Consider the following 24,286-nt stretch of genomic DNA (forward strand, 5'->3'; position numbering starts at 1 on the left):
TCTCGAACAACTAAAAACAACAAATCGGAAGCTAACCCTTTATTGCATTATCTGATATGACTTTTCTAAGGAGTTTATTTGTTTCCATGGAAAGCATATAGAAGTTTTATATTATGGTGTACTCAAAATTAGACAAGGAATAGTTCATTAAATTTAATTATTAAATATATACATAGGCTTATATAAATTTATAGTTAAAACTTAAGTATGAGTTTTCATAAAACAGGACATAACATAATATTTTCTTTCATCTAAAGATTAATTATTTAATAAAAAAAACCTACAATGTTTTATTGCATTTTACTTGAAATATCTTCTGCTACTTCTAGATATTAAATTATGATATTTATAATAAATATTTGTTAAACGTATTTGTAATTATATTCAATTTACCAATAAAAACTATTCCACTTTTATTAATTAGTTTGACATAACAATTACAAGTTTCCAAGCGATTAAAACGATTCCACTATTAAAAATGTTCTTCAACAAATTCATTCCTAAGTGGAACGAAATATTTCCGAGAGCCAGTAGTACGTTTGCTGACCCTTTTATGTCCTTTCAAGCGACCTGCTATATTGTTTGGATCTTTTTAACTAACTAATTGCATTTTATTGCCTATCTCCATTAGCAACCGTACTTTTCTATGCTAGTAATTGTGAATGTTTCGGTCTTTTTGTTATAGGCTACACTATATCTAGTTTAGTTTATTTTGATTACAATGATTTAATGAATTTTATACAAAGACAGTATAAAATAAAACGCTATCAAAATGTATTAAAATATTTACGAATATAATATTTTTCTTATATTATATATACTTCGTATGGTGTTTTTACTTTTTTCTGTAGAAAATATATTTATAATATATGGAAACTTTATACCCTTGTTTGTGATATGCTACTTAAAATAGTTCGTGAGCATATAAATATTGTTATAGCCTTAAAACTAACAACCACTTACCTCTTACAGTTTCAGAGTCAGAACCAAAAGAAAATATGAAAAACATATGCTTTTCTACTCCTTCTCTTGTATAACTTTGATATTGATATTTTTGTCATATTAACTTTATTTATAAAAGTAAAAAAAAAATAAACTGAGCAGCAGCGATACTGATTTTTCGTCTTTAACTTTCCAAAGTAGCCATATTTAAGACATAAGCGCTTAGTTTCCTTGATGGTCAATACTGAAGACCAAGTAAACAAATAAGAAAGCGACTGAGTAGCAAAAAGATCCATAGAAAAATGAACGAAAATATTGTAATAAATATGTTGTATCTTAAATTATTATTATTTCTCTGAATTAAATATTTTTTTAAATCTATGCAGACAAATCTCAAAACTAATTTGATGTAAGTTAGGAGTAAGATTTAATTAAAATTATTTTGTATTTTGATAATTACAACAATATTGTAAAGAATAAAAATATTATGAGCTAGAAATAGTGAAAGTTCCTTTCGGATACCAACAAAGTAAAAATTGCTAAAATACTTTTGTCGTGACTTTAAAAAAATATTTTTTTGAATCGCTTTCACAAAAACTATTACGGTTCATTAACAAAATAAAAAGGTTTAAAAATTAAGCTTTCGTTTCACAGGAACTGATTTTAAAGCTTTGATAAGTATGGAGTATTGTACTATTTTACAAATCGTCATGCATTGGCGACAAAACTAAAAATCAGCAATGTCTACCGCAAATTCAGGTCTCAGACTCTTCAAATTACTATGCCAACATATTGGAGTCAAACAAGTGTATGGAGATTTTTTTAGGGCCTAAAATGTAAGCTCGTAAAGATTTTTTGTTTTGTATCCTTACTTCATATTAACTGTAGTTCTAAGTGAAAGCGTCAAGTACATTATCATATTTTTAACATGTATATACACTAAAATTAGGGTTTTTTTCAACGATTTATTATGTAAGTTTGTACGAAAACAAGTCGATCAGAAAATTTGTTCGCATGTAATTTTCTGCAGCCACTTCTATTACATCCAGGATTATTTTTGATTTCGTAATTTCTTGTTCAATTTTTTTTACTTTTATTGATATTAAAGAATATCTATAGAATCACCAACCACTTTATAAATATTTTTAGTGTTCGTAGTTGTCTTTTTTTTAAGAAATTCATACAACCTGAAATTTTGTACATATGTATTTTTTGTTATATGTTTCTGAGTAATGTCATAGACTTTTACATTCTTGTCGGTTAGATTAGCTTTTCGTCGACCTTTCAATGGGCACAATGGTAACAAGTATTTTATATAGCAACGAAATTGAATTTATGCTCTCGAAAGTCGCGTGGGTTCTATATGTAAGACTTCACTTGAGAAATAATAAAAATATGATATGACTAGCGTCTTGAACGTGCAAAATACGAGTGATACAATAAACAACAACACAGAAAAAGCACACTAACTGCACACAAAACCAGCCAATGCAGTTCCCGTTAACAATTTCAACAATGCACTTTGCAGTCATTCATTCGCCGGTTTCGGGTTTTATTTTATTCTTTCCACCGGCCAACTTTGTTAGCGCTCGGCCGACCGCCTATATACGTTTATAAAAAAATAGTATAGTATATCCGGGAATGCACAGAGGATTTTCCGGCTTTTCCACTTTTTATCTCATTATTATTTATGTTCAAACTTTTCGGTTTGTCGGATCGCCCGCTTCGCTTTTAATGAGGGCGTACCACTCGAAAACGTCGAAGCGCGGGTCATTCGTCGTAATTCAATTATTGCGCGTCGATGCAGCTCGGATTTATTTCAATAACTGTACTGTAAATATATATAAGAGCTTTTTATTCGATTCAGCTTTGTGTTTATGTGATGCAGCGTATACAAAACAGGTTTGTCTAATGAGAAACGTCAGCATGAAAGCTTTCGGAAGTTTGCATTTGGAACAATAAATTGTAGCTGGTGTAATAAATAATAATATTTCGTTTTAGTTATGTATATTTAAAATGTATCTACATTATGATTTTAAAGTTACATGCAGCTAACAATTATAATACTAATGTTTGAAAGCTTTAATTGCGCCTTAGGAAACTGAGCGCTTAGATCTTTAATATGGCTTTGAGAAGTTAAAAACTGACGTTCTTCTAAGTCTGATTTCGTTCCCGATTGCATAAAATATTTATGCGTATTTTTGTTCTGATTCTCAAGAGGTTTTAGATATTAGATATAAGAAAACAAATAAGAGGCAAATCATCAAAGTGAAACGCGTTCTTAATAATAAATATTTTTAAAGCTAAGCTCTTATAAAGGACGACGTTAAGACCATAAACGAAATTCACAGTCAAGACATAAACTTTAGGCTATTCGCGACACTGTACGAGAGTATGGACTCGCATTAATACACTCAGAAATAAAGATAGTTCTAAATTTTGAGTGTAGCTTGTAATTGCTTAAATTAGATATACACCAAATTTACTATGTACATTCAGAGCTTCGAAATTGCACCAATTATCTACAAATTGATACTAATGCCACAATATTAACAATGTGACATCAGGTACCAAATAACGCAAGTTGGCATTGGGTGTTGAAGCACCTGTTCATTCGGGAAACGCATTAAGTTGCTACCATCTGCTATTACGACTCATTAAGAACACTTTTAGATAAAAGCAGACGTGGAATCTGCAATAACTGAGTAATCAGGGTGTCGTTTGTTCCTTATCGTTATAATTTGAACGCGTTTAATGGAGATACGTTTTTAATTGTTATAACAGCTTTTTAATAGCATTTGAGAGTAATGGACTTTTATTTGACACTTGCTTGATTAAATACAGATTTATATGCACTAAAATTGATATACTGTACCATTATTTAGTTAAATTATAACTTATAGCGTTTTATAGGTTAATTCTCTTGTGGTTTACCAATGCTGTATAATATTTCACGTAAACGGTCTAATTTTTCATAGTAAACGAGGTGAGGCAAATTTATTTACAAATAGACACGTTAGGTAACATGAAAAATGTTTTTTCAATATTTACTGTACGTTTTTTTATATATTTAATAACACTTGGTGCAATTTTATATTTATATGCAAAGTTACTATTTAAGTATTTCATACAAAATATTTACTTGATAAGATAATATGATTGCTTTATCTAGAGAACTTATCAGATACCTTGTATTGTGTATGTATCTTTATGGGATTTTATAGAACGATCGGATTAGGTCGTTAAAGTCGGATTTGCATATTGAAGCGCGTATCCTACGTATAATTGAATAAGGGCTTTTCCACGTTCTTTAAGAGACGAGCTTCAGATTAAACTTGTCAATCGGCTTTCGTAATCTCTAAAAGTTGCCTCACAATGAATTATCATCATATACATATATGTTTAAAATATTAAATTTGTATGTACTATGGTTAAACATATTTTTTATTAAGTATTATAGTATTTTAACCTATTACAAAATAAATTTTGATATTTAATTATTATTGTATATTATATTATAGATTTTATAGTATAGTAGACTCAGGAACTGTGCTTAGAATTCGATCAAAACTTTATCCCAATTGACGTGACGTCAATCTTAATTTTGAACAATTTCATACAAAGCTCTACAAATCATAACAATGAAATGAAAATAAATAATAATTTATATTTACTAAGTTTATGTTATTTTGAAGTATAAGTTTTTAAATAAGATTGCTATTGATAGTTAGACGAGAAAATAAAATATCTTTTAAAACATGATAAATAAACTATGTTGGTTCTCGATACCTTATACTTATACTTTGAATTTAAAAAAAAGTAGTTTATTTTTATGGGTATAATGAATTGCAAATAATTACACTACACATTATTAATTTATACAAATACAGTAAAGAATCATTAAATGTTTTAACAGTCAGTCGAGAAAATAAAAAATATATGGGGCATGATATATTTGGCTTAGGACTGCAATGGTTAAATCAGTTAAAGGCATACCGAAAAATGAGAAAAAAAATTATATAATAAATCAATATAAAAATATAAATAGGCCGATATTGGAAAATATTTTTTTAAAAATATAATCAAAATTTTTGTGTACTAGTAACTTAATTAAAAGCAAACATTGCAATTAAATTTTAAAAGTGACGTGTATATTATTGATTTTTTATCAATATTTTACAATATTCCCTGGTTTATCCAATTTTTATACGGTTAACCTCGTTTAAGCCACAAGCATTGGGGGTTTAGTTATAGATATCGCCCCTTTGTGTCAGACAGATTGTTTATATAATGGCTTATACGTGGATGATGGCCAATTTGATAGATTTTAATATGTCCAATATGTGCACATAGCGCATGGCGTGATCAGTTTCCGTTTTACGATATCCACATCAAATATTTACAACATGTCGTTTCGGTAACTCGTTAAACACGTAACGCGGCCTAGTTCTCTCCGGATATTTACCGATAAATAGCATATGATATCTCAGAAGTAAACACAAAATATGGAAAAATTTTTTTACTTATATAATAAAATATAAGTCACTTTCGATGTTACATATACATTTTTTTGGTTGGAACTATTGAAACTTTATAATAAATACAATATATACAAACGTACATATAATAATGAAAGTGCATACCTTAAAAAAATGTGTATTATCCCGCATGAATTGTTCAGCTCATTGTAGTTATCGTAAAAACATTTTTGTGTCTGGCAAGTTCATAAGAAAGATAGATGGTTTATGATAGAGGAGCATTGGTCGAAAAAAAGGGTCGCAGTCGCAACTCTGATATGTAAACCATGGATCTAGATTCCCTCAGTAAAAATAATCAAGTACTACTTAAATAGATAAAAAATATATTCTAAAATGTTATATACATTTCTTGCAGCAGCAAAAGCAAAAAAGAGAGCTTAATAGCCGTTAGATGAAGTACCAACAAACGCGGTGCAGATCCCGTACTCTCTCGGTCTCTTAGGGCCCATACGCACTGTCGGCTAGCCGCCGGCGACTAGGGACCGCCGGCTAAAAACGCAGGTAGCTAGGCTAGGCGGCTAAGCCGAGCGACTCGAGGTCGGGTAGTACATTCGCGAAGAAATTGCAATATTAATTTTAAAGAGAAAAAAATATTATTTTATTTTCAATATAATATTGAATTTCCCCGTATGAAACGCTTTTTGTTTCCCAAATGCAATTATAAATGTATCTGTATTATGTTAATAAAATTAATTTAAATCGAGAAGCAAGAAATAATATAAAATAATTATACATATTATTTCACAATATTTTTTTTTCGTTATCAATATTCATATAAAATTATTGTAAACGATTCGGGATTCAATTTCTACGATGAGCGTTTCTGTGTCGAAGCCATTTTTTGTGGATGATGTATAAGTCGCCTCGAAAGTCGCTCCTCGTGCGAATGCACTCATCTAAACCCATGCTTTTATAGGTTGCCGCGACAGGCAAGTCGCCTGTGCATCACCTCTGCGCAGGATCGCGCCTGACGCTCCGGCGACTCGGCGCCTGCGTGCGTATGCACCCATTTAAAACCATATAAAGTACAGTCGCCGGGCGGCTAGTCGCCGGCGGCTAGCCGACAGTGCGTATGGGCCCTTAGCGACTGTCAGACAATCAACATGTGATAAAAATGACAATGTATCCATATTTCCAATATAGATTATTTTCAAGCGCATACATACAATAAATTGTTATATTTAAAGTGTTTTTAAATATAATAATTAAATATAATAATACTCACATGGATGATTAAAACCACTATTTTATATAATAACTTGTTCTATTCAGATCTCTCTCACAAAGTTGACGATAAAAAAGCAGCTATCTATGAGCCATAAAATTTTAAACAAAATGGTGGGGTCGAAAATGTAAATAATTTTCGCACACTGTATCAACGGATTGTTGCCACCATCCTTAAGTAACTTTAAAAAGGACTTTATTTTGTCACACAATGCTTAAAATGCAATGCACTGTAACATAAAGCATCTAGAAATAACGTGTTTATTACAAATACATATTTTATAGATATCGAAGAAATATTTTCTGAATCTTCTCAAATTATTATATAAATAAATTGGTAAATTTTTGATTAATTTGACAAATTCACTATTATATTTTTAGAAGTAAGAATTTAATCATTAAACGTATAATTTTAAATTTTAATAAAGAAATCATAATAATAAATCCTGATTTGTATTTTAATATATTCTCAAAAATGTAAGAACATTGACATATATTTATTTACGGAAGAAAATTAGCCATGTGGTTTGCGCATTTATGTAAATTGTTTTGCTTGCTTCGTTTATTATTTTCTTAAAAACACGGTAAATATTTGACATTAAAATTATTTTACTAGAGCTTTAACAATAATGACAAAGTTAATCAAAATGTTTAAAAATGTAATTGTAATTGAAATGATGAAAATAAAAGTTTTCAATATACTAATTTTCTCCAGCTTTTATATAGTCATAACCTAAACAACGTTAATAAAATCTTTTTTAAAAATCATCTTGAAATATATATATACGCTAACATTATACTATGTTTTGCATAGTAAATATCTTATCTTAATATACAGTATTTTAATATGCGCTAAAAATAAAAATTCCAAATTTTTTAATCATCTGTCTATATAGGTTTATCCTGCTAAGCTAAGCAACTGTTAACTTGTGACGCTGATCGATGATGCTAAAAAGTATTTAAATGCAAAGAATATTTAAATACCAAACAGTATTATAAAATGTCGGCGGTGTCAATGATTACTTTAGATATCCTGGACTTTAAAAACATAAATTTTAAAGAACGACGATAATAGCGTTGTTATTCATGATTAATGTATAGCTCACGCAAATATTATTTTATAGTATATTTATGTATTTGTACAAGTTATTAACCTAAAACGTATGTGTTTTTATAAAAAATATAATTTTATCTAATGCTTCTAATAATACAGCATTGTCTAAATATTAGATAAACAATACGGTTTATTCGACATATCAGAGGTTTATTATAGTACATTATATTGTGAATATTGACAGTAAAGTTATTGTTAAGTATACAAATCTATAGATATATTCATACTAGTCGTTTAATGTGATAGCTTACTGAAAAGTTACAAGCAACTGCTGAAGTTTCCCAGTGCATTCTTCTATATATAACTTTCTGATAGGAGCAATATTGCAAAATATGTATATATATACATTTTTCGTATAAATCGTCGAGTCTTGCTTATTCAATATGGTATACTTTTGTGATTTGCCACAATTTATATTTTCAATTATGGATTGTTTTTACAGTGTATATACTTTTATATTATTAATATTTAATTTATTGTTTTTGTTATAAATATATTTGTTTTGGGTAAATTTGCAAGTTTTATGTGTTCTTCATCATTATGGTTATTATCTATTAGTAGCTCTAATTTAATTTCGTTATTTAAAAAAAATACTAAATCTATTTGATCGGTAGTGTTTATTTTTTCATTAAAAAAATGCTCCCCAATCTATTATATTTTTATTTAGCATTTATACAATCAACAATAATTGATAAGTGATTGTATGCTTTTGTAAGGACAATTCTGTAAATTTAGAACATCCTATAAAATAAAGTTTCGGTCGTAACGAGCCAAAATTTAAGCAGAAACTAAAATATGCGTTCGATTTCAATTATGTATTATTTACAGGATAAATTTATTATATACTGAGTATTTTATATTAAAATAATTTTTAAGCTAAAAATATTCTAGCAACTATAGTTAATATTTTTCTGATGAAATATATACATGTGCGATATATATTATAATACATATTTTTGTATGCATATATGCAAAGAAAAAGAAAATGACAACAAACGCCATAAAATCTTACAGTGTCATAAATATCTTTCTTCCCTCGCAACAAAAAACCCTCATTACATACTTTCCCTGCCAAAAAAAGAAGACACAAAAAGAAACGACAGTCGCGCGCCGTCGGTCTCCCTTATGGCGAATTTCTCCTCACAACTCTCTAATTTATATCGTCAAAGTATTTCTCATAAACAAGCTAATTCACACACTAGAAATTCCGCCCTTTCAACAAAATTTTACCCGAGACTCTTTTAATACAATATAATCCTTACACTTCACTCTCATCTTTCTCATCTCAACCCACTTCCGCCTAGTTCCGGACTTCTTTGGAATTTTTTTTTCAATTACGTTTTTATGCCATTTTTCCCAGCCCCACTGGAACGCCTATTCACACGCAATCTCGTATCTTCTCATTATTATCTCTCGCCGTTTCTCTAGCAGTATCCCAAGGATCGGGTACACGTAAATATAGCACATGCTAATCGATAATAGGGCTAAAATTGAACGAAACTTTCCCAAACTTCATTATATTACATACAAGATTAGATCAAATTCTATGTACGTAAGCTGAAATTTTATAGCTATCATTTGGTTGATATTAGCTATATTCCGGTTTGTCTATATAAGTTTGTTTTGTGCTTTGTACCACAAAGTACTTCATATTTAATGTTTTAATTATAACATATGTATGTATTATAGCCTGCTTTATTTTAACAATTTAGTAAATCACTTAATATTTTTTTTTTAAATATTTATTCTAAATAAAAAAAATATTTACAAACATAATATCAATACATTTTTATACAAAATTTAATTTATATATATTAATTAAAAAATATTAAAAAATAGAAAATGTAGTATATTTTAATAAAATAATCTGCATTTGACATCTAGCATAGCTTATATTAAATTTGTACCAACCAACATTATAATTAAACTATTAATTTAATATCAAGAATATACAAAGTATATTTAAAATAAATATATAAAATATTTTTTTTATATATTCATTATAAAGTAGTAGAAGAACAATATAAATCAAATTTGGTTTTATATATGTTATTATTGGTAATTACAAAATGTATATTGTATTAATTTAGATGTTCTTGATTTTTTATCTACATATATCTTTTATACACATAAAAACTATATTAGTAATAAATATTTTTCTGCACTTAATCTTTTGCTTTGATTTGTCTGAAAGTAAAAACCAAAACAATTTATATCGAGCTGAGTGATTTATGGCAAAAATTATTTTATTTGTAACAAGTAAAGTTTTCATACGACTTTCTTGGACAATTGTTTTGAAACGACTAATAAAGTTATCTTATGAATATATGATATTTTAAAATGCTTATAACATGTTTAAAATATCTAATTTTTCCGAATATCGATTTGTTTATTGAATATATTGTGAGCGTACAGAAACGATAACATTGATGTGAATTTTAGATACACACTTGTAAAGAGGTGCTAATTAACTTAATTTTTATATTAAAACTAGTGAATATATAACTCAATAAATACGTTTTGATAAATAAAAATTAGGTGCAATATAATATAGACTAGCTGAAAAATCACATTTAATTTTTTTAATTTTTCCTTTTTCATGATTACAGATTTTTTAGGATTTTATGTATGTATAAAGTCATGATTTTGAATATATAACAAGTTATTTATACAATTAAAAATATTTTTAATTTGCTATACAAAAATTATAATAGGTTTTTTTAGCCTATTTTTACAAGAATTAAATTTAATTGATCTAACCAAACGTAATTGATCTGACCATTAACAAATAAAAATCTAACGTAAAAAGACTAAGTTTACATGTATTCTTAATTATTTATTTAAAATATCTTTGTTAATACTAATATATTTTTAAAGTCATGCCTTAGCAAATTTTTTTATGAATTTCTGTAATAGGAAAGTAATAAAATTGTAAATATCAATAATATTGTTTGATTGTTCCAGAAAAAAAATATTTTTTAAGAAATTAGAAAATAAAAACATTTATTAATAATAATTATAACAAAATAAACGTAATACCATTTTTTCGTAACTCCAGTCCAAAACCAGTCAATCCATGTACACAGTCTTAGACACGAGCCAAAAGCTCGCGAAAACTTTTGCGAAAGCACGTGACGGCGCCGCGAGGGAAAGCTCCGCGACGCCCTTCCCGCTCGGAGGCTCGCAGAGGACTACCTCACTGTGGACAGACAGCCCCTGTTTTGTGGGGGATGGGGGTTGGTAGGGCCATCGGATTCTCCGCCCCGAAGGCTAATGTTGCCCTATGTATTCCGCTTAGCGCTCTTCATTTCCATCCTGGCGTCGAATTTCGAAAACGTTTAGAAATTCGACGGCGCTACTCGCCTAGCTACTCTAGTGTATAAACGAGAGCAGAGAGATCGAGAACGGATTGTTATGGGCTTCGTATCGACTATAAACATTCACTCTTCTAAATTGTTTTAAAATGAAAATATATATGTAAGCAGGGATAGTATATAAAAGTAGCTTATGATATATATGTATATATAAAAATGTATAAGCCATTGAAGCTTTAATGTTCATATATAATATAAATAATTTATATATATTTTTTTATTAAATGTCTTTCAAATATGAATCATTATATTTAAAATATATCGCTAATTAAATTATTGTTGTTTTTTAACTCTGTAAATCTATAAATGAGGTCAGTTCATATTTTATATATATTATAAAAACATCCTTTATAAAAAGCCTTTTTTTATATGTTATAAAAACATTTTTTACAAAATTAAAAATATAGAAAAATACATATATAATAAATAAATACAATTAGCTGTTTTTTTTAAATATTTTAATAGTCAAAAAGTAGATATGAAAAATGTAAAATATGAATAATATTAATAAATACATGGTATAAATTAATAACATAATATGAAAACCCTAAAAAAACTGATATATAAATCCAATGATTATTTATGGATACTAAAACAATTATATATAATATTTACTTAACTAAAAGTTTATACTAAAATTTAGGTTAAATATTTTTGTAGTTAACATATGTAGAGATTAATGGCCTAACCTTTATCCGTTCCTCAAATTGAATATACATTAAAGTCACTCAGATCTTTTATGAATCGAGTTTTAACTAACAACAAAGATAAAAATATTTGTATGTATTTTATTAGAAACATTAAATTTAACAATAGTGTTTAATAGAAAATATAAATACATCCTTTTTATCGATTATAGTATATTTGACAAAGTTCTTATGTGGTTGGTTAATCTGAAAAAGTTGTTATATTTACCCTTTCTAGTATTCATACTCATGTTCAGATATTTTACTAAGCTGTGATAATAGACTAAAGGAATGATAATTTATTAAAATGCGATCTTTTTTCCTGGGTTTCCTATTGAAATAAATTTGACTATTTTCTAGATAGTGGGATAAATACCTAAATAATATATTATATTAGATAAGTAGTCTCATGGCGTGAGTTCTTTATTTTTTTACATTACACAAAATTTCCAGTGCTTTAAGTTGGACATGATTCACATCAAAGGTTTAAATAATAAAAAAGCGATTGATATATTTATTGAAATATATTGGCAAGAGTAAAATTATGATATAAGATTGACTTTTAAAAAATGCATATTACCTGAAAAAATAATATTATGCTACGTTTAATAAATAGTCTTTCCTAAAGCTCTGGAAGATTAGAACCGTTTCTACGACATTCTCTTTAAGCAGCAAGAGACTCTTGTGATATAGTGGCCATCTTAGCTCGAATGTATTGCTTTAGATCCTGCAGAGCATAATAAAATTTTGTAACATTGTAGCGGGTCCGCTTCAATTAATTTAAATTATATATTAAGCAATTACTTGCAATTTAGTTAACAATATTCAAGAACAAACATCTGTTTTAAATATAAATTATAATTATTATTTTTTCTTAAAACATCTGTAATAATTATAAATTATAATTATTACTTTTTCTTAAGCCTTAACACTTTACCGACCGGCAGTTTCTCTACCAGACTTACGCTAAATACCGGCACTTTTTCGCAAAACTTCGCGAATTTTACCTTTTTTATTTAAATTTATGTATCTTTTGATACGGTCCGAATATTTCGTTGAATTTTTCTAGACATGTTATAAATGTATCAATGCATCAATTCAAGTTATTATTAGATGGTTCTCAACATGTGGTTCGCCGGAAATAAAAAATAATTATTACTTTTCCTTATTATTAGATTTTTAAAATGATTATCTTGATTTTAAAATTATAAAAACGAATAACCTAGAAATTTTATTAAAAATAATTTAAATTGAGCTAACCAGCGGTTCTCAAACTTTTTTAAATTTGTAAAAACTTTTTTCAAGCAAACTTTTCTTTTGTATTGTGACATTTTTACTAATACGAGTTTACTGATATATAATTCATTTGCAATAAAATATTCACTAACTGTTGTAATTCACTCCACCGTAATGTGAAATTTTCCAGGCACATACACAGATAATTTACGTTGTCTTTCACGTGTAAATCACTTTTCACAATAACTAGTTATATAATGAAAGTTTAAAGTGTCTCGAATTTTTACCGTTTTTCGCAATTGCAACAATATTACTGGTAAAACCCGATTCTTCCTTGTGGTACTACAGATTCTATTTTTTTTTCATATATATTTTTTTTGCTATTTCAACACTGTTATAAAAATCGTCCATATAAAGATGATGCCATTTGTATTTATTGTCTGATGTTAGATGTGATATTGAATCTTGTAACGAAATTCCAGGTCCTGAATACATTTTAAATTTCGATATGTATCCTGACACTAATTCACATACCATTCTTATCACTATACCGTACTTTGTGAGCTTACTGGGGTTGTATACGTGAAAATTTAATCTTCCACACCATGGGATCATACCCTCATCCAGGGATATGTTTTGGCTTGGTTTGTACATATTTTTTAATCTTTCGGAGAAATAATCAATTATATTTTGTACTTTGAACAGTAATCCTACATTATCAGGAACATTTTCATTATTGGAAAAACGCAGGTAACGTAATATTTGTTAAACCTATTTCTACTCCTGGTTTTTGTAAATATCAAGGTTCCTATTAGTGGATTTATTGTCTAATACAGGTGTAATGAGCCTTTTTTTACCAGGCCCATTAGCAATATCAACTCAAACCAATTTTTTAATTCTGGTACCGTTACATCCACCCATTTTTTAGATTTTATTTGCAGTTTGTATCTGTTGATGTGTTGATTATGGTGTCTATTCGTTTCTTCTGCAATAACGGGAAACAAGTAATCTTCAATAAAGTTTTGTGTCTTGTAAAGTGTCTTCTAAATATTTTTCTTGTTCATCTTCCTCATTGCTCATGAGCATCATAGCATGTGGACGATTTCTTTCGTGAACAGAGGAGTCTGAATCACTATCACTATAATTTTCATTGTCACTTGGAATATCTATATATATTTAACACTATATTAAATAACATAAACTGTAATTATTTTCACGTAGATTCTACACTCGTATCTAACTAAAAAAAAAAACGTTTTATAAACAGTTCGTAATATTTTTCGAATATTCACTCGAGCACTCGAAAACCAGATGCGCTTAACACGATAGTATAACTAAAACTGAATTCTTAGCCATAAGTTTTTATGTGTATCGTGCTAATAATTTAAAAAATAATAAGTCGAAAAAATTCCCACTTTCTAAAATAATGTGTCACTGAGATTCGGTATTTCCAGTAAGCCAGTAATATGTGACGAGAGATAATATTTACACAAAAAACATTTTGGAAATTCCTTATAACAGGATAGAAAAAAAAACAATAGAATCTTACTAATCTAACAATCTTGAGATTCTCAGTAATCCAATATCTAATGGTTAATGATATGATAAATTTTTAGTGTCTTGAACTTTTTATATATGTACATCGTATTTTTTATTTTATGTAATTTAACTTCATTTCTAAATAAACCCATTTACCTAATAAATTATTTTTAAATATATATATTTATATATTTGTGTATAAAATATCATATTTTTTCTTTGTTTACTCTGTCCAAAAAAAAAGTGTGCTGGAAAAAAAATTTTAGAAATTTGAAAAAGTTTGAGAACCACTCGTTAATTCAATTTAAATTATTTTTATTTAAATTCCTACATTACTTGTTTTTATAATTTTAAAATCATCAATCAATGTTAAAATCTAATAATAAGGAAATGTATTAATTCATTTTTATTTCCGGCGAACCACATGTTGAGAACCACTTAATAATGGCTTGAATTGATGCATTGTTACATTTATAACATGTCTAGAAAAATTCATTAAAATATTCGGATCGCATCAAAAGATACATTAGTTTGTCTGGTAGTGAAACTGCCTGATGAAAGAAATATAAAATATATTTATAAAACCATCGCATTTGTCTAAATATAACTAAAAAAAAAAAAATTCAAAATAAAATGAAAATTCATACATTTATTTAGTCATCTCTTAAAAAAAAGCAAATAAAACACTAAACATATATTTTTAATTTGACATGGAAACGAAAACATACACAGGACGCCAATTGGCGTCTGCGGTGTTTAACTTTCGGCACACTCAGGACGCCAATTGGCGTGAGCGGTAGGTAAAGTGTTAATATATTTTTTTTTTAAATATTGCATAATAATAATTAAAATATATTTTTAATAAAAAATAATTGTTTTTTATTTAAAACATGTAAAAATATATATTTTTTTAACGATGAGAGTAATTATATATGAGTTTAAGCTTGATAGTTTGCTAGACTAACAAAATATTAAAAACAAACAATTCGACATATATACATTTTTAATCAGACAAATTAAATAGTAAAACATATTGAAAGCATCGGTAAATATGTACGCTATATGTAAATTTATGTGACATAAATTCGTTCACGAATTTCAATAAATGTGAATTTATAATATAATATATTAATATTCGATACATTATATTATATAATAATAATTCTATGCACGTATGCAACATTGAACATTTAAATCACTTGCAGCCGGGGAGATTATTCATCCCCATGGGTCACTTAACCCCATCATCCCCTCAATAAAGAGGTCGCAGCGGTTAATATTTGACCCGGCGCAATCAATATCGAATGTTGATTTAGTTTAATAGTTTATTAGCTTCTGTCGACGCTTCAAATAAATGTTCCAAGTAACGCAAACAGTGTTGGTTCTGTTGGTTCGGATATTCTGATGTTACAGCAGTTATAAATTATTACTCCGCACCACACAAGTACCCACTTAGGCATAGTTGCAAATCATACATATATTATAATTAATCAAGGATTGTGTATACAATTTGATAAATTGCTTAAAATAACGCTGAAGGATCAGCGTGTTATTGCAGATGATGAATTACTTGATTGAAAATAAAATTTGCGTTAAATTAGATTTTGGATTACATTAAGTATAACACTTTATATATTATATATTTATCAAATATAAAAATGGTTTTTGAAGATTTTTTCAGTTTTAATATTTTAGTTATTTTGATTATAATTTAAGACATTTAACTAAATCTAACATTTATTCAAAAGCATGCATATAATAAACTAATAATACTCTGAATATGTTTTATTATTATATTAAAAAAAATATGTGATTCACAAATAATAAAAATATCTGAAAAAGGGAACCCACTAATGTTTGAAAACATATTTATAAAAGATAAAACAATTTAAAGCACAGTTAAAAAACCTTTTGATGGATATATTGCAATTAATTGATAACAAAAAGCAAACGCGGTAATCACTCAATAGAAATCTGATGAAAACAAACCGAACATTAAAGTAAAACAATTCAACAGCTGACCTAACCTAACCGACAATATTGGTAAGTATCCGTGTGAAAAACAATGGCGAATGGCCTGGATTTGATGACATACAATATCACAAAAAATATAAATATTATGTAGCGTGTTAATAATGAAATTACAGTCCAGCTTTATTATAAAAGAACAATGGGTATTTTTTATATAAAATTTTGCTAATTTTTTAATAACTGAAAACATAATTCAATTTCGCATTTTAACAATCCCGTAACAATTGTTCATTGACGCGATTTTTAAAGTATAATAAATACATTATTATAAATATTAAATAACTGTGTCATAAAATTGCATTAATTTTCAATAAAAAATATTTATATATAATAGTTATTGAGCTAACTGTGGATCTCATATTTTAGAATGACCATGTTTATTCAAATAAAATAAGGTAAATATTGAATAGCTTAATTCTGAAGAAAAAATGTATTTATTTTATTTAATATAATAAAAAACAATTTATTACAAAAACACATTTTGAGAACTAGTAAACGTGATGTTTTTTAAAGTAATCTGTATTGATTTGCGCCGGCTTAATAATTACTCAGCGTGTACATAAAAATACCTACATACGTTTAGGTAAATATTGATATATATAGAGTGTATATGTACTCTGACACTCTTGCCATGATTTATATCCATCCCTTATTTTAAGCTTCGCATCACATTAGTATGATTTCAAATATATGTTTAATTATTGTAAAATATTTTTTTTTTTTTTTTTTTTATAAAAGTTTATTTCTTAAATAGACATAGGTAAAATAGCATACAGATATATTAAATGCACAATACTGGTTCATAACCATTTACATTGTTTACAAATTGTTAAGTTATACAATAACATAAAAAGAATAATAAATTATACGAGAATATACTAAATTAAAGGAAAAATACATAAAACCTTTTACAAATTTAAAAAAAAAAATCCAAAAAAAAAAAAAAAAAAATTTTGGAAAAGAATGAAGCAGATGAGAAGAACAAATTATACAAAATACACAATATACAAAATAAAACACATACAAAGGTAAATAAACCTAGCCCTGTAGACCTGAAACTGATGACACTGTGATGAGCTTAACTGCATCAAAGCAATATGTGCTTAGGCATTTTATGTTTGTATTTAAATTTAAGTTTTGCTTTGTCGTAATCACCGATTCTTGAAATTAGTGGGTTTGCGTGGTCTCGCGAGATTTTTTTATAGTATTTTTCGGTTTGATAATAACAGTATTCTTTAATGGTAGGAATTAAATGTTTGGTGTGGAGTTTTTTAAGGTTAGTATAAAACGGTGTATTATAAATTATTTTTATGGCTTTATTTTGGATTACTTGAAGTTTATTAAAATTACTATTACTCGCGTTACTCCACACTGAACAAGCGTAAGTTAAAACAGGTCTGATTAATTGTCTATAGACTAGAATTTTATTTTTTATTGTAAGCGCACTTTTTCTATTAAATATTGATTTTAGAGCCGCAATGGCGCCGAGCCCTTTCGACCGGAGTTCAGTTATATGTTTATTGAATTTTAGTCTGGAGTCCAGGTGTATACCCAGATATTTAACGCTCGCTCTCCATTCAATGTTATGCCCTTGTTCACTTTTAATGGGTGCAGGCAAGGGTTGTCTACGTTTAGTGAATATTATTGCTTCTGTTTTGTCTTGATTAATTTTAATTCTCCATTTCATAAAATATTTTTTTAAGTTTTCAAGGGATTTTTGAAGTTTAACTGCAATAGGTTTAAGACCATAAGAACTAGTAAGGATTGCAGTGTCGTCAGCGTACATTGAGAGTTTAGTATTTTTTAACATTGGAATATCATTAGTATATAGAATGAAGAGAAACGGGCCAAGTATACTTCCTTGAGGAACACCAGCTGGTATTTTACGCGGTGTCGAAAATGTATTATTTAGCGAAACAACATAGCTTCGATTCTTCAGGTAAGACCGTAACATGTGAATAATGTAATAGGGAGTTTCATATTTTAAAAGTTTATACATTAATCCATCATGCCATACTGTATCAAAAGCCTTTTCCATATCTAATAATAAAAGACCAGAACTTTTTTTCATATTAAAATCGGCAGATATGTGCTCTGTTAATCTATTAAGTTGATGCGTAGTCGAGTGATTTTCGCGGAAACCAAATTGCTCATTAATGAGTTTGCTATTAAGAGATTCCTTTAATCGAGATAATATAATTTTTTCAAATAATTTGCTAAATGAGGGAAGTAAACTTATCGGGCGGTAGTTAATTGGTATGTTATCTGCTTTGCCAGGTTTTTTTATCGGATGAATTTTTGGCGTTTTCCAGATTATTGGGAAATATCCAAAAGATAAGCATGAATTAAAAATGTTATTTAAGTACTTAAAGCAAACAAAAGGAAGGTTTTTAATCAATATATTCTCTAATTTATCTATACCTGGAGCCTTTCTATTTGATAATCGTTTAACAATACTAAGAATTTCTGATATGCCGACTTGGTTAATGGATTTTTTATCTATTGGAGTTTTACTAATATCTTTAATTGCCCGGTCTACTTTATTTTGGGTTTTTTGGTCAATGTAATTTTGCGTAAGTTGATAAGATGTAGAAAATGTCTCAGCTAAAATCTCGACCTTCTCCTGAGTCGTGTTAGCTACGTTGTTTCCGGTTTTTAAAGGTGGTATATTTGAGTTTTTATTTTTAAGCGATTTCGTCATTCTCCATAAGGAATTATCTCCCGGTTTCAAAGCTTTTAGTTTACGCGACCACGAAGCGTTTTTGATGTTTTGAATTTGAACGCGAATTTCATCAGTTAGTTTGTTAATTAGAGTTTTAAGTTGGGGCGATTTATTTTTGTGCCATTGCTTTCTCATATTATTTTTAATTTTAATACGTTTAATTATTTCTGGGGTGAGTTCTATGTTATTCCAAATATTTTTACGCGACGGAATTGATGATATTTTGGCCTGCTCGATCACGGATGTTAAGTAATGAATATCATCGTCAATAGTTTTAGTGTCATTTGGGGTATAATTCTGTCGTTTAATCAATACCCGAGACTCTACTATGCTTCTGAATCGCTTCCAATCAGCCTTTGCATAATTGAAAACGACCTCAGACACCATATCGACCTCACCGTCCAACGTAAAGAATACTGGAAGGTGGTCCGAGGACAGAGCCTGGATGCAGTGCATGTTTGAAATCCGGGAATTACCCTTGATCAACGTTATGTCCAGAATTGACGGAGTCGTGTGGTTGGTAGGATAATGCGTTGGGGATTTCGGAAAATTTACAGTAGTGTCCGTATCGTGTAAATAATCAAAGATTAATTTACCGGATCGATTCGCACCGGGGCAATCCCAATGCATGTGTCTCGCGTTAAAGTCTCCAGTTAATATCACGGATTCTCCAAGACGAAACACATCATCAAGGTCACCTCGAAGCAACCTGTCACCGGGAGAATTATACCCCGCGACAATTATTATTAATTTATTATCGTGTTTAATTTGTATCGCGACAGTTTCAAGATTAGTAGTGTTTGTTGTAATGCGCGCGTGTTTAATTGATTTTTTTACAAATATCGCGACCCCTCCGCCTGGCCTTGAGAGACGGTCCCTCCGGAGGCAGACAAAGTTCGGTATAAAAATGTTGACGTGTGGTTTGAGGTAAGATTCGGTGATTACGACAATATCAATTTTGTACTCACTGATCAGCAGTTCCAGTTCTCCAGTTTTATTTCGGAATCCGCGTGAATTCCACGTCAAAACGTTGAGCCCCACCTTAGAAGAGCACATCGAGATATTCGACCATCATCAAGGCGATCTCCATTTTGCTGGCACACTTTCCAGCCTTGGTCCTGATTTCTTGAAGGACGAGCAACATCCTGCGTAGCTCTGAAGTTGGCATTGTGTCTGAGAGGGGCTCCTCAGGCTGCCTGGTTTGGGGACGTTGTGGCGCCTTGTTTATTGGTGCTGGTGCGGCGCCAACCTGGGCGTTCCATGAAGTGGCTGATGAGATCACTGCTGGGGTGGTTGAGGTTTTTACCAACGCTGGTTTCGTTGGTTTCAGTGCAGGAAATTGCGCTTGCTCGAGGTTGAATATGTTGTTCGGCTGCGACGAGTGAACAGTGGGAGTCGGTCTCTGTTGTCTCTTTTGAGTTTTCTGTAGGTATTCTAACCTACGAGGGCAGTCCTTAAAATTGGCCGGATGGTCTCCTCCACAACCAGTGCAGATGGCGGGTGCTTCTCGGTCCTTCTTAGAGCACTCGTTCGTGGCGTGGTTTCCGGGGCATTTGACGCACCTGGGAGCTCGTTGACAATTTCTTGCAGCGTGGCCGAATTGTTGACACCTGAAACATTGCGTTAAATGCAACTTATTACGCTTGTACTTTTCAAGCGTGGCCTTGGTGAAGCAAACGTACCGGATGCTTCTTATAGTGCTCGTTGTTGTATTAGCCGGAAACTGGACAAGGTAGAGCCTGGAGTCTCCTTGTTTCTCGGTCTTGGTCTTCATTGCCGTCACCTTGACGACGCTAAGTCCTTGACGTTCGAGATCTGCGGCAATGTCTTCGGTGGGGACCTCTGGGAGCCCTCTCAGCACGGATTTCACTGTTTTATCGTCGTCGGCGGTGAATGTGTGAAAGGCGCGTTGGCCCTTCAGTCCATCCATTAACAACGCGCGTGCTTCAAACGACGCGCAAAGTACTGACACATTCATTAACAACGCACGTGCTTCAAACGACGCGCAAAGTACCACTTCCCGTGTATCGCAACGAGAAGTTCGATGTTTTTGTGATCGACTTAATTAAGTCGATCGTCTGGAGGTGTGTTCCCGTGATCTCTACGATCACAGGCGGTATCCTCTGCTGCTTCCTTTCGATCACTTCGGGAAGCTTTTCATACCTGTTTTGGCTCGTGGTCGGAGGCATCTTAGCATCCTGGGAAACTTTCGATGTCTTTTTGGGTACCTGCCACTCGTGGTCTGGCAGGCCTGAAGTTGATTGTGAGGCGTTTAGGTACGCCTTCAACGTTCCAAGAGAACGCTTGCGCGTCTGCGCCTTCTTCATGGCGCTGTCTTTGTAGCTAATTGCAGTGGGCGTGTCTATCGTTGCAGAACGGTAGCGGGGGTGTCCTTCGTACGATAACGGAGCGAAGCGCGAATGCGACCGCTCGCGTCAACAGCACAGAGTGGACTGAATATTTTCTTTTGAAACTAGTTCCGTGGTGCAGTAATAGAAATATGTACAAAAATATTTATTATTTCTATATTTCGATAACATCAACGGTTAATCCATTCTCTTTTTTTAAAGTTGTTTAACCCTTTACAATCGTAATATAGCATTACAATTATGAAATAATAAAAAAATGTCTTTTTTATAAGTAAGCAAAAATTAACATACTAGACCACACCATTTCAATATTGTTTCATGTTAATATAAAGCTTATTTAAACAACAAACAGTCATTCAAATATTAAGCTTTTATTAAAATTGCCGCATTGTCCGTTAAAAAAAAATTAACGCATATACGCGTTAAAAGCGCAATAAAACATACATTTTGTTTTTAACATACTTAAGAAAAAGTGCCACTAATTATTCACTTTTATCGGAACTCGCTTCCTTCAGCACATACATTCCTAATTTGCTTTCAAAAAAACTTTCGTTAGTTACTCCTGACTTAAAACACACGAGAGTTTATCCAAACTCGCAGCAAATTAAGCTACGGTAACTCTGGTCCAGTTGTACATGACTCAAAATAATTGACCAATAATAATTAATAAATAACTTTATCTGATATAGAAATAAACGCTCTAACATTTAGGTTTGGAATATTTATTTTTGGCATTGTTATACAAAATATTTTTTTTATATAATATATATAAATAAATGTATATATTTTTTATTTCCTAAATGTCGATAAATGCATGTATATGAATGGATATCGTATTAATATGAAAGATAAAAAGCATAAATAGCAATCACAGGGTCTGATAAAGCAATTTGTAAACACTTGAGCTTATGTTCTTTAGAGACATGCTTGTTAAAAAATAAACAGTAATAATAAAATTAGAGCTTTGAAAAACATCATATGTATTAATGTTTTGTATTGTGTGCCTGTGCTTTTTTATCTTTTTATATTATGAAATAAATAGATAAATAAATAAAATAAAATAGTTCCTATAAATTATTAAATAAACTCTTTTGAAGCTCTTTAATCTAGGTTTCTCTTGGTGGATTATTATTAAATAGTTTAGTAAATAAAAGAGCAGTAAAAAAAGTTTTTTTTTATTTTATTATCAAAACCGAGAAAAAACTTTGCCGCCGACTCACGTGTCATAAAATAAAGTTGAACGTGGAATATACTCGAGTGATATGGTGGTAGACTTTTACGATCCGGATCGGATCATCGACATCGCTGGGAGGCTTTCGAGAGCTCTCGCGAGAATCATCCTTGTCGAATACGAAATGAGTGTTTAATTTTAGAAGAATGTGTATGTGTATAAATAAAACTGGCGCAACTTTCGGCCGGCTGCGCATAATTCGCATAATTGACTCTAGCGGCACACGTTCTATATAGTATGGTTTAGACTTTAGCGCTGCAAATGGGGCGTTCGAACTGATTTATATGGATGCAACGTCGAGTTAAACAGAGAACTAAATTATCACCCGAAACCGTGAGTGGTATACAATTTTATTCTTAATTTTATTTATAAAAAATATAGGTATATATGTATATGTAGTATTATATTGATTTCCAATTGGAGAATTGTGCATAAAAATTGAAATGGTCCATCGGCCCAGATATGAACCAGTGACCATCAGGATCATGTTAACTATGGTTATTAACTATAAATATCATTGCAGTGAAAATTGTAGGAGTTTTACCCACCTAAAAAAAATGTCACAATTTTTAACTTTCATTTAAATAAAAAAAAAGAGAGATTAACTCGTCCTGAAAGAGTATACGCACGACATACACGACATAAGAGAGATCTCAATCGCGGTCCTTAAACGTCAATTACTCACAAGTATTACTGAAAAAAACAATTTTATAAAACGTTCTACTATGCGCACATAATTATTGTTCTTCAATTCTTCGGTTACTGTTACTCTAAAGGCGTGAACACATTTAAGATGTGTGTCCAAGAAGCGATGCAATGAGCCTGCAAACATTCTCATCTGTGATTTGCCAGAGGTGTTTCGAACGAGCATTATAAAAGACGTGCTACATTGTGACAGAATAGAGGCGACCCAGGAGACTGCATCGACACGAGAAACGTCAGCGGATTATATAGAGAGCATCTCGAGAATACGTCACGACAGATCTCAGCTGCTCTATCAAAATCACAGCCGTCAATAATACAATTCGACACGTCACGAAGACCAGTGATTTTTTCGTAAGAAAAATGTGCCCGAACTTTAATTAAAAATATAAATATATGTTTAATTACTAACGTAAATTTAATTTATTTTTTTATTTTATTTTAAAATAAGTTTAAAAATTTTAGTGACTAAATTGTTACAGTGGTCTGTATTTTATAATCGTTCAAAAACTAATATTAACAGCTGGAAAAATAATACTTCTAAACATCTTCTGGCGCTAGCTTAATTTGTGCGACAC

The 24,286-nt window shown here is 30.0% G+C and overlaps 2 protein-coding genes across 2 annotated transcripts in view; both read right to left on the bottom strand.

Moving 5' to 3' along the window:
• The window catches only part of LOC148233898 (cell adhesion molecule Dscam1-like), a 182,333-nt gene extending 171,342 nt beyond the window's left edge, over window positions 1–10,991 (bottom strand). The window contains exon 1 of the mRNA XM_088188970.1: window positions 10,858–10,991. Coding sequence (XP_088045096.1) covers window positions 10,858–10,860 — 3 coding nt within the window. The 5' untranslated portion in view covers window positions 10,861–10,991. The remainder of the gene's footprint in view (window positions 1–10,857) is intronic.
• A 7,905-nt stretch (window positions 10,992–18,896) lies between these two features.
• Window positions 18,897–21,368, bottom strand: LOC148233899 (uncharacterized). Its single transcript, XM_088188639.1, has 2 exons — window positions 21,089–21,368; window positions 18,897–21,016 (listed from the first exon to the last, which is right to left on the bottom strand). The coding sequence occupies exons 1-2, from the start codon at window positions 21,334–21,336 to the stop codon at window positions 20,449–20,451; spliced, it is 816 nt and encodes a 271-aa protein (XP_088044765.1). The 5' UTR covers window positions 21,337–21,368; the 3' UTR covers window positions 18,897–20,448.
• Between the last annotated feature and the right edge of the window lie 2,918 nt (window positions 21,369–24,286).

Source organism: Plectrocnemia conspersa, unplaced genomic scaffold (genome assembly GCF_051122295.1).
Source record: "Plectrocnemia conspersa isolate PC_06_02 unplaced genomic scaffold, ASM5112229v1 ptg000007l, whole genome shotgun sequence".
NCBI lineage: Eukaryota > Metazoa > Arthropoda > Insecta > Trichoptera > Polycentropodidae > Plectrocnemia > Plectrocnemia conspersa.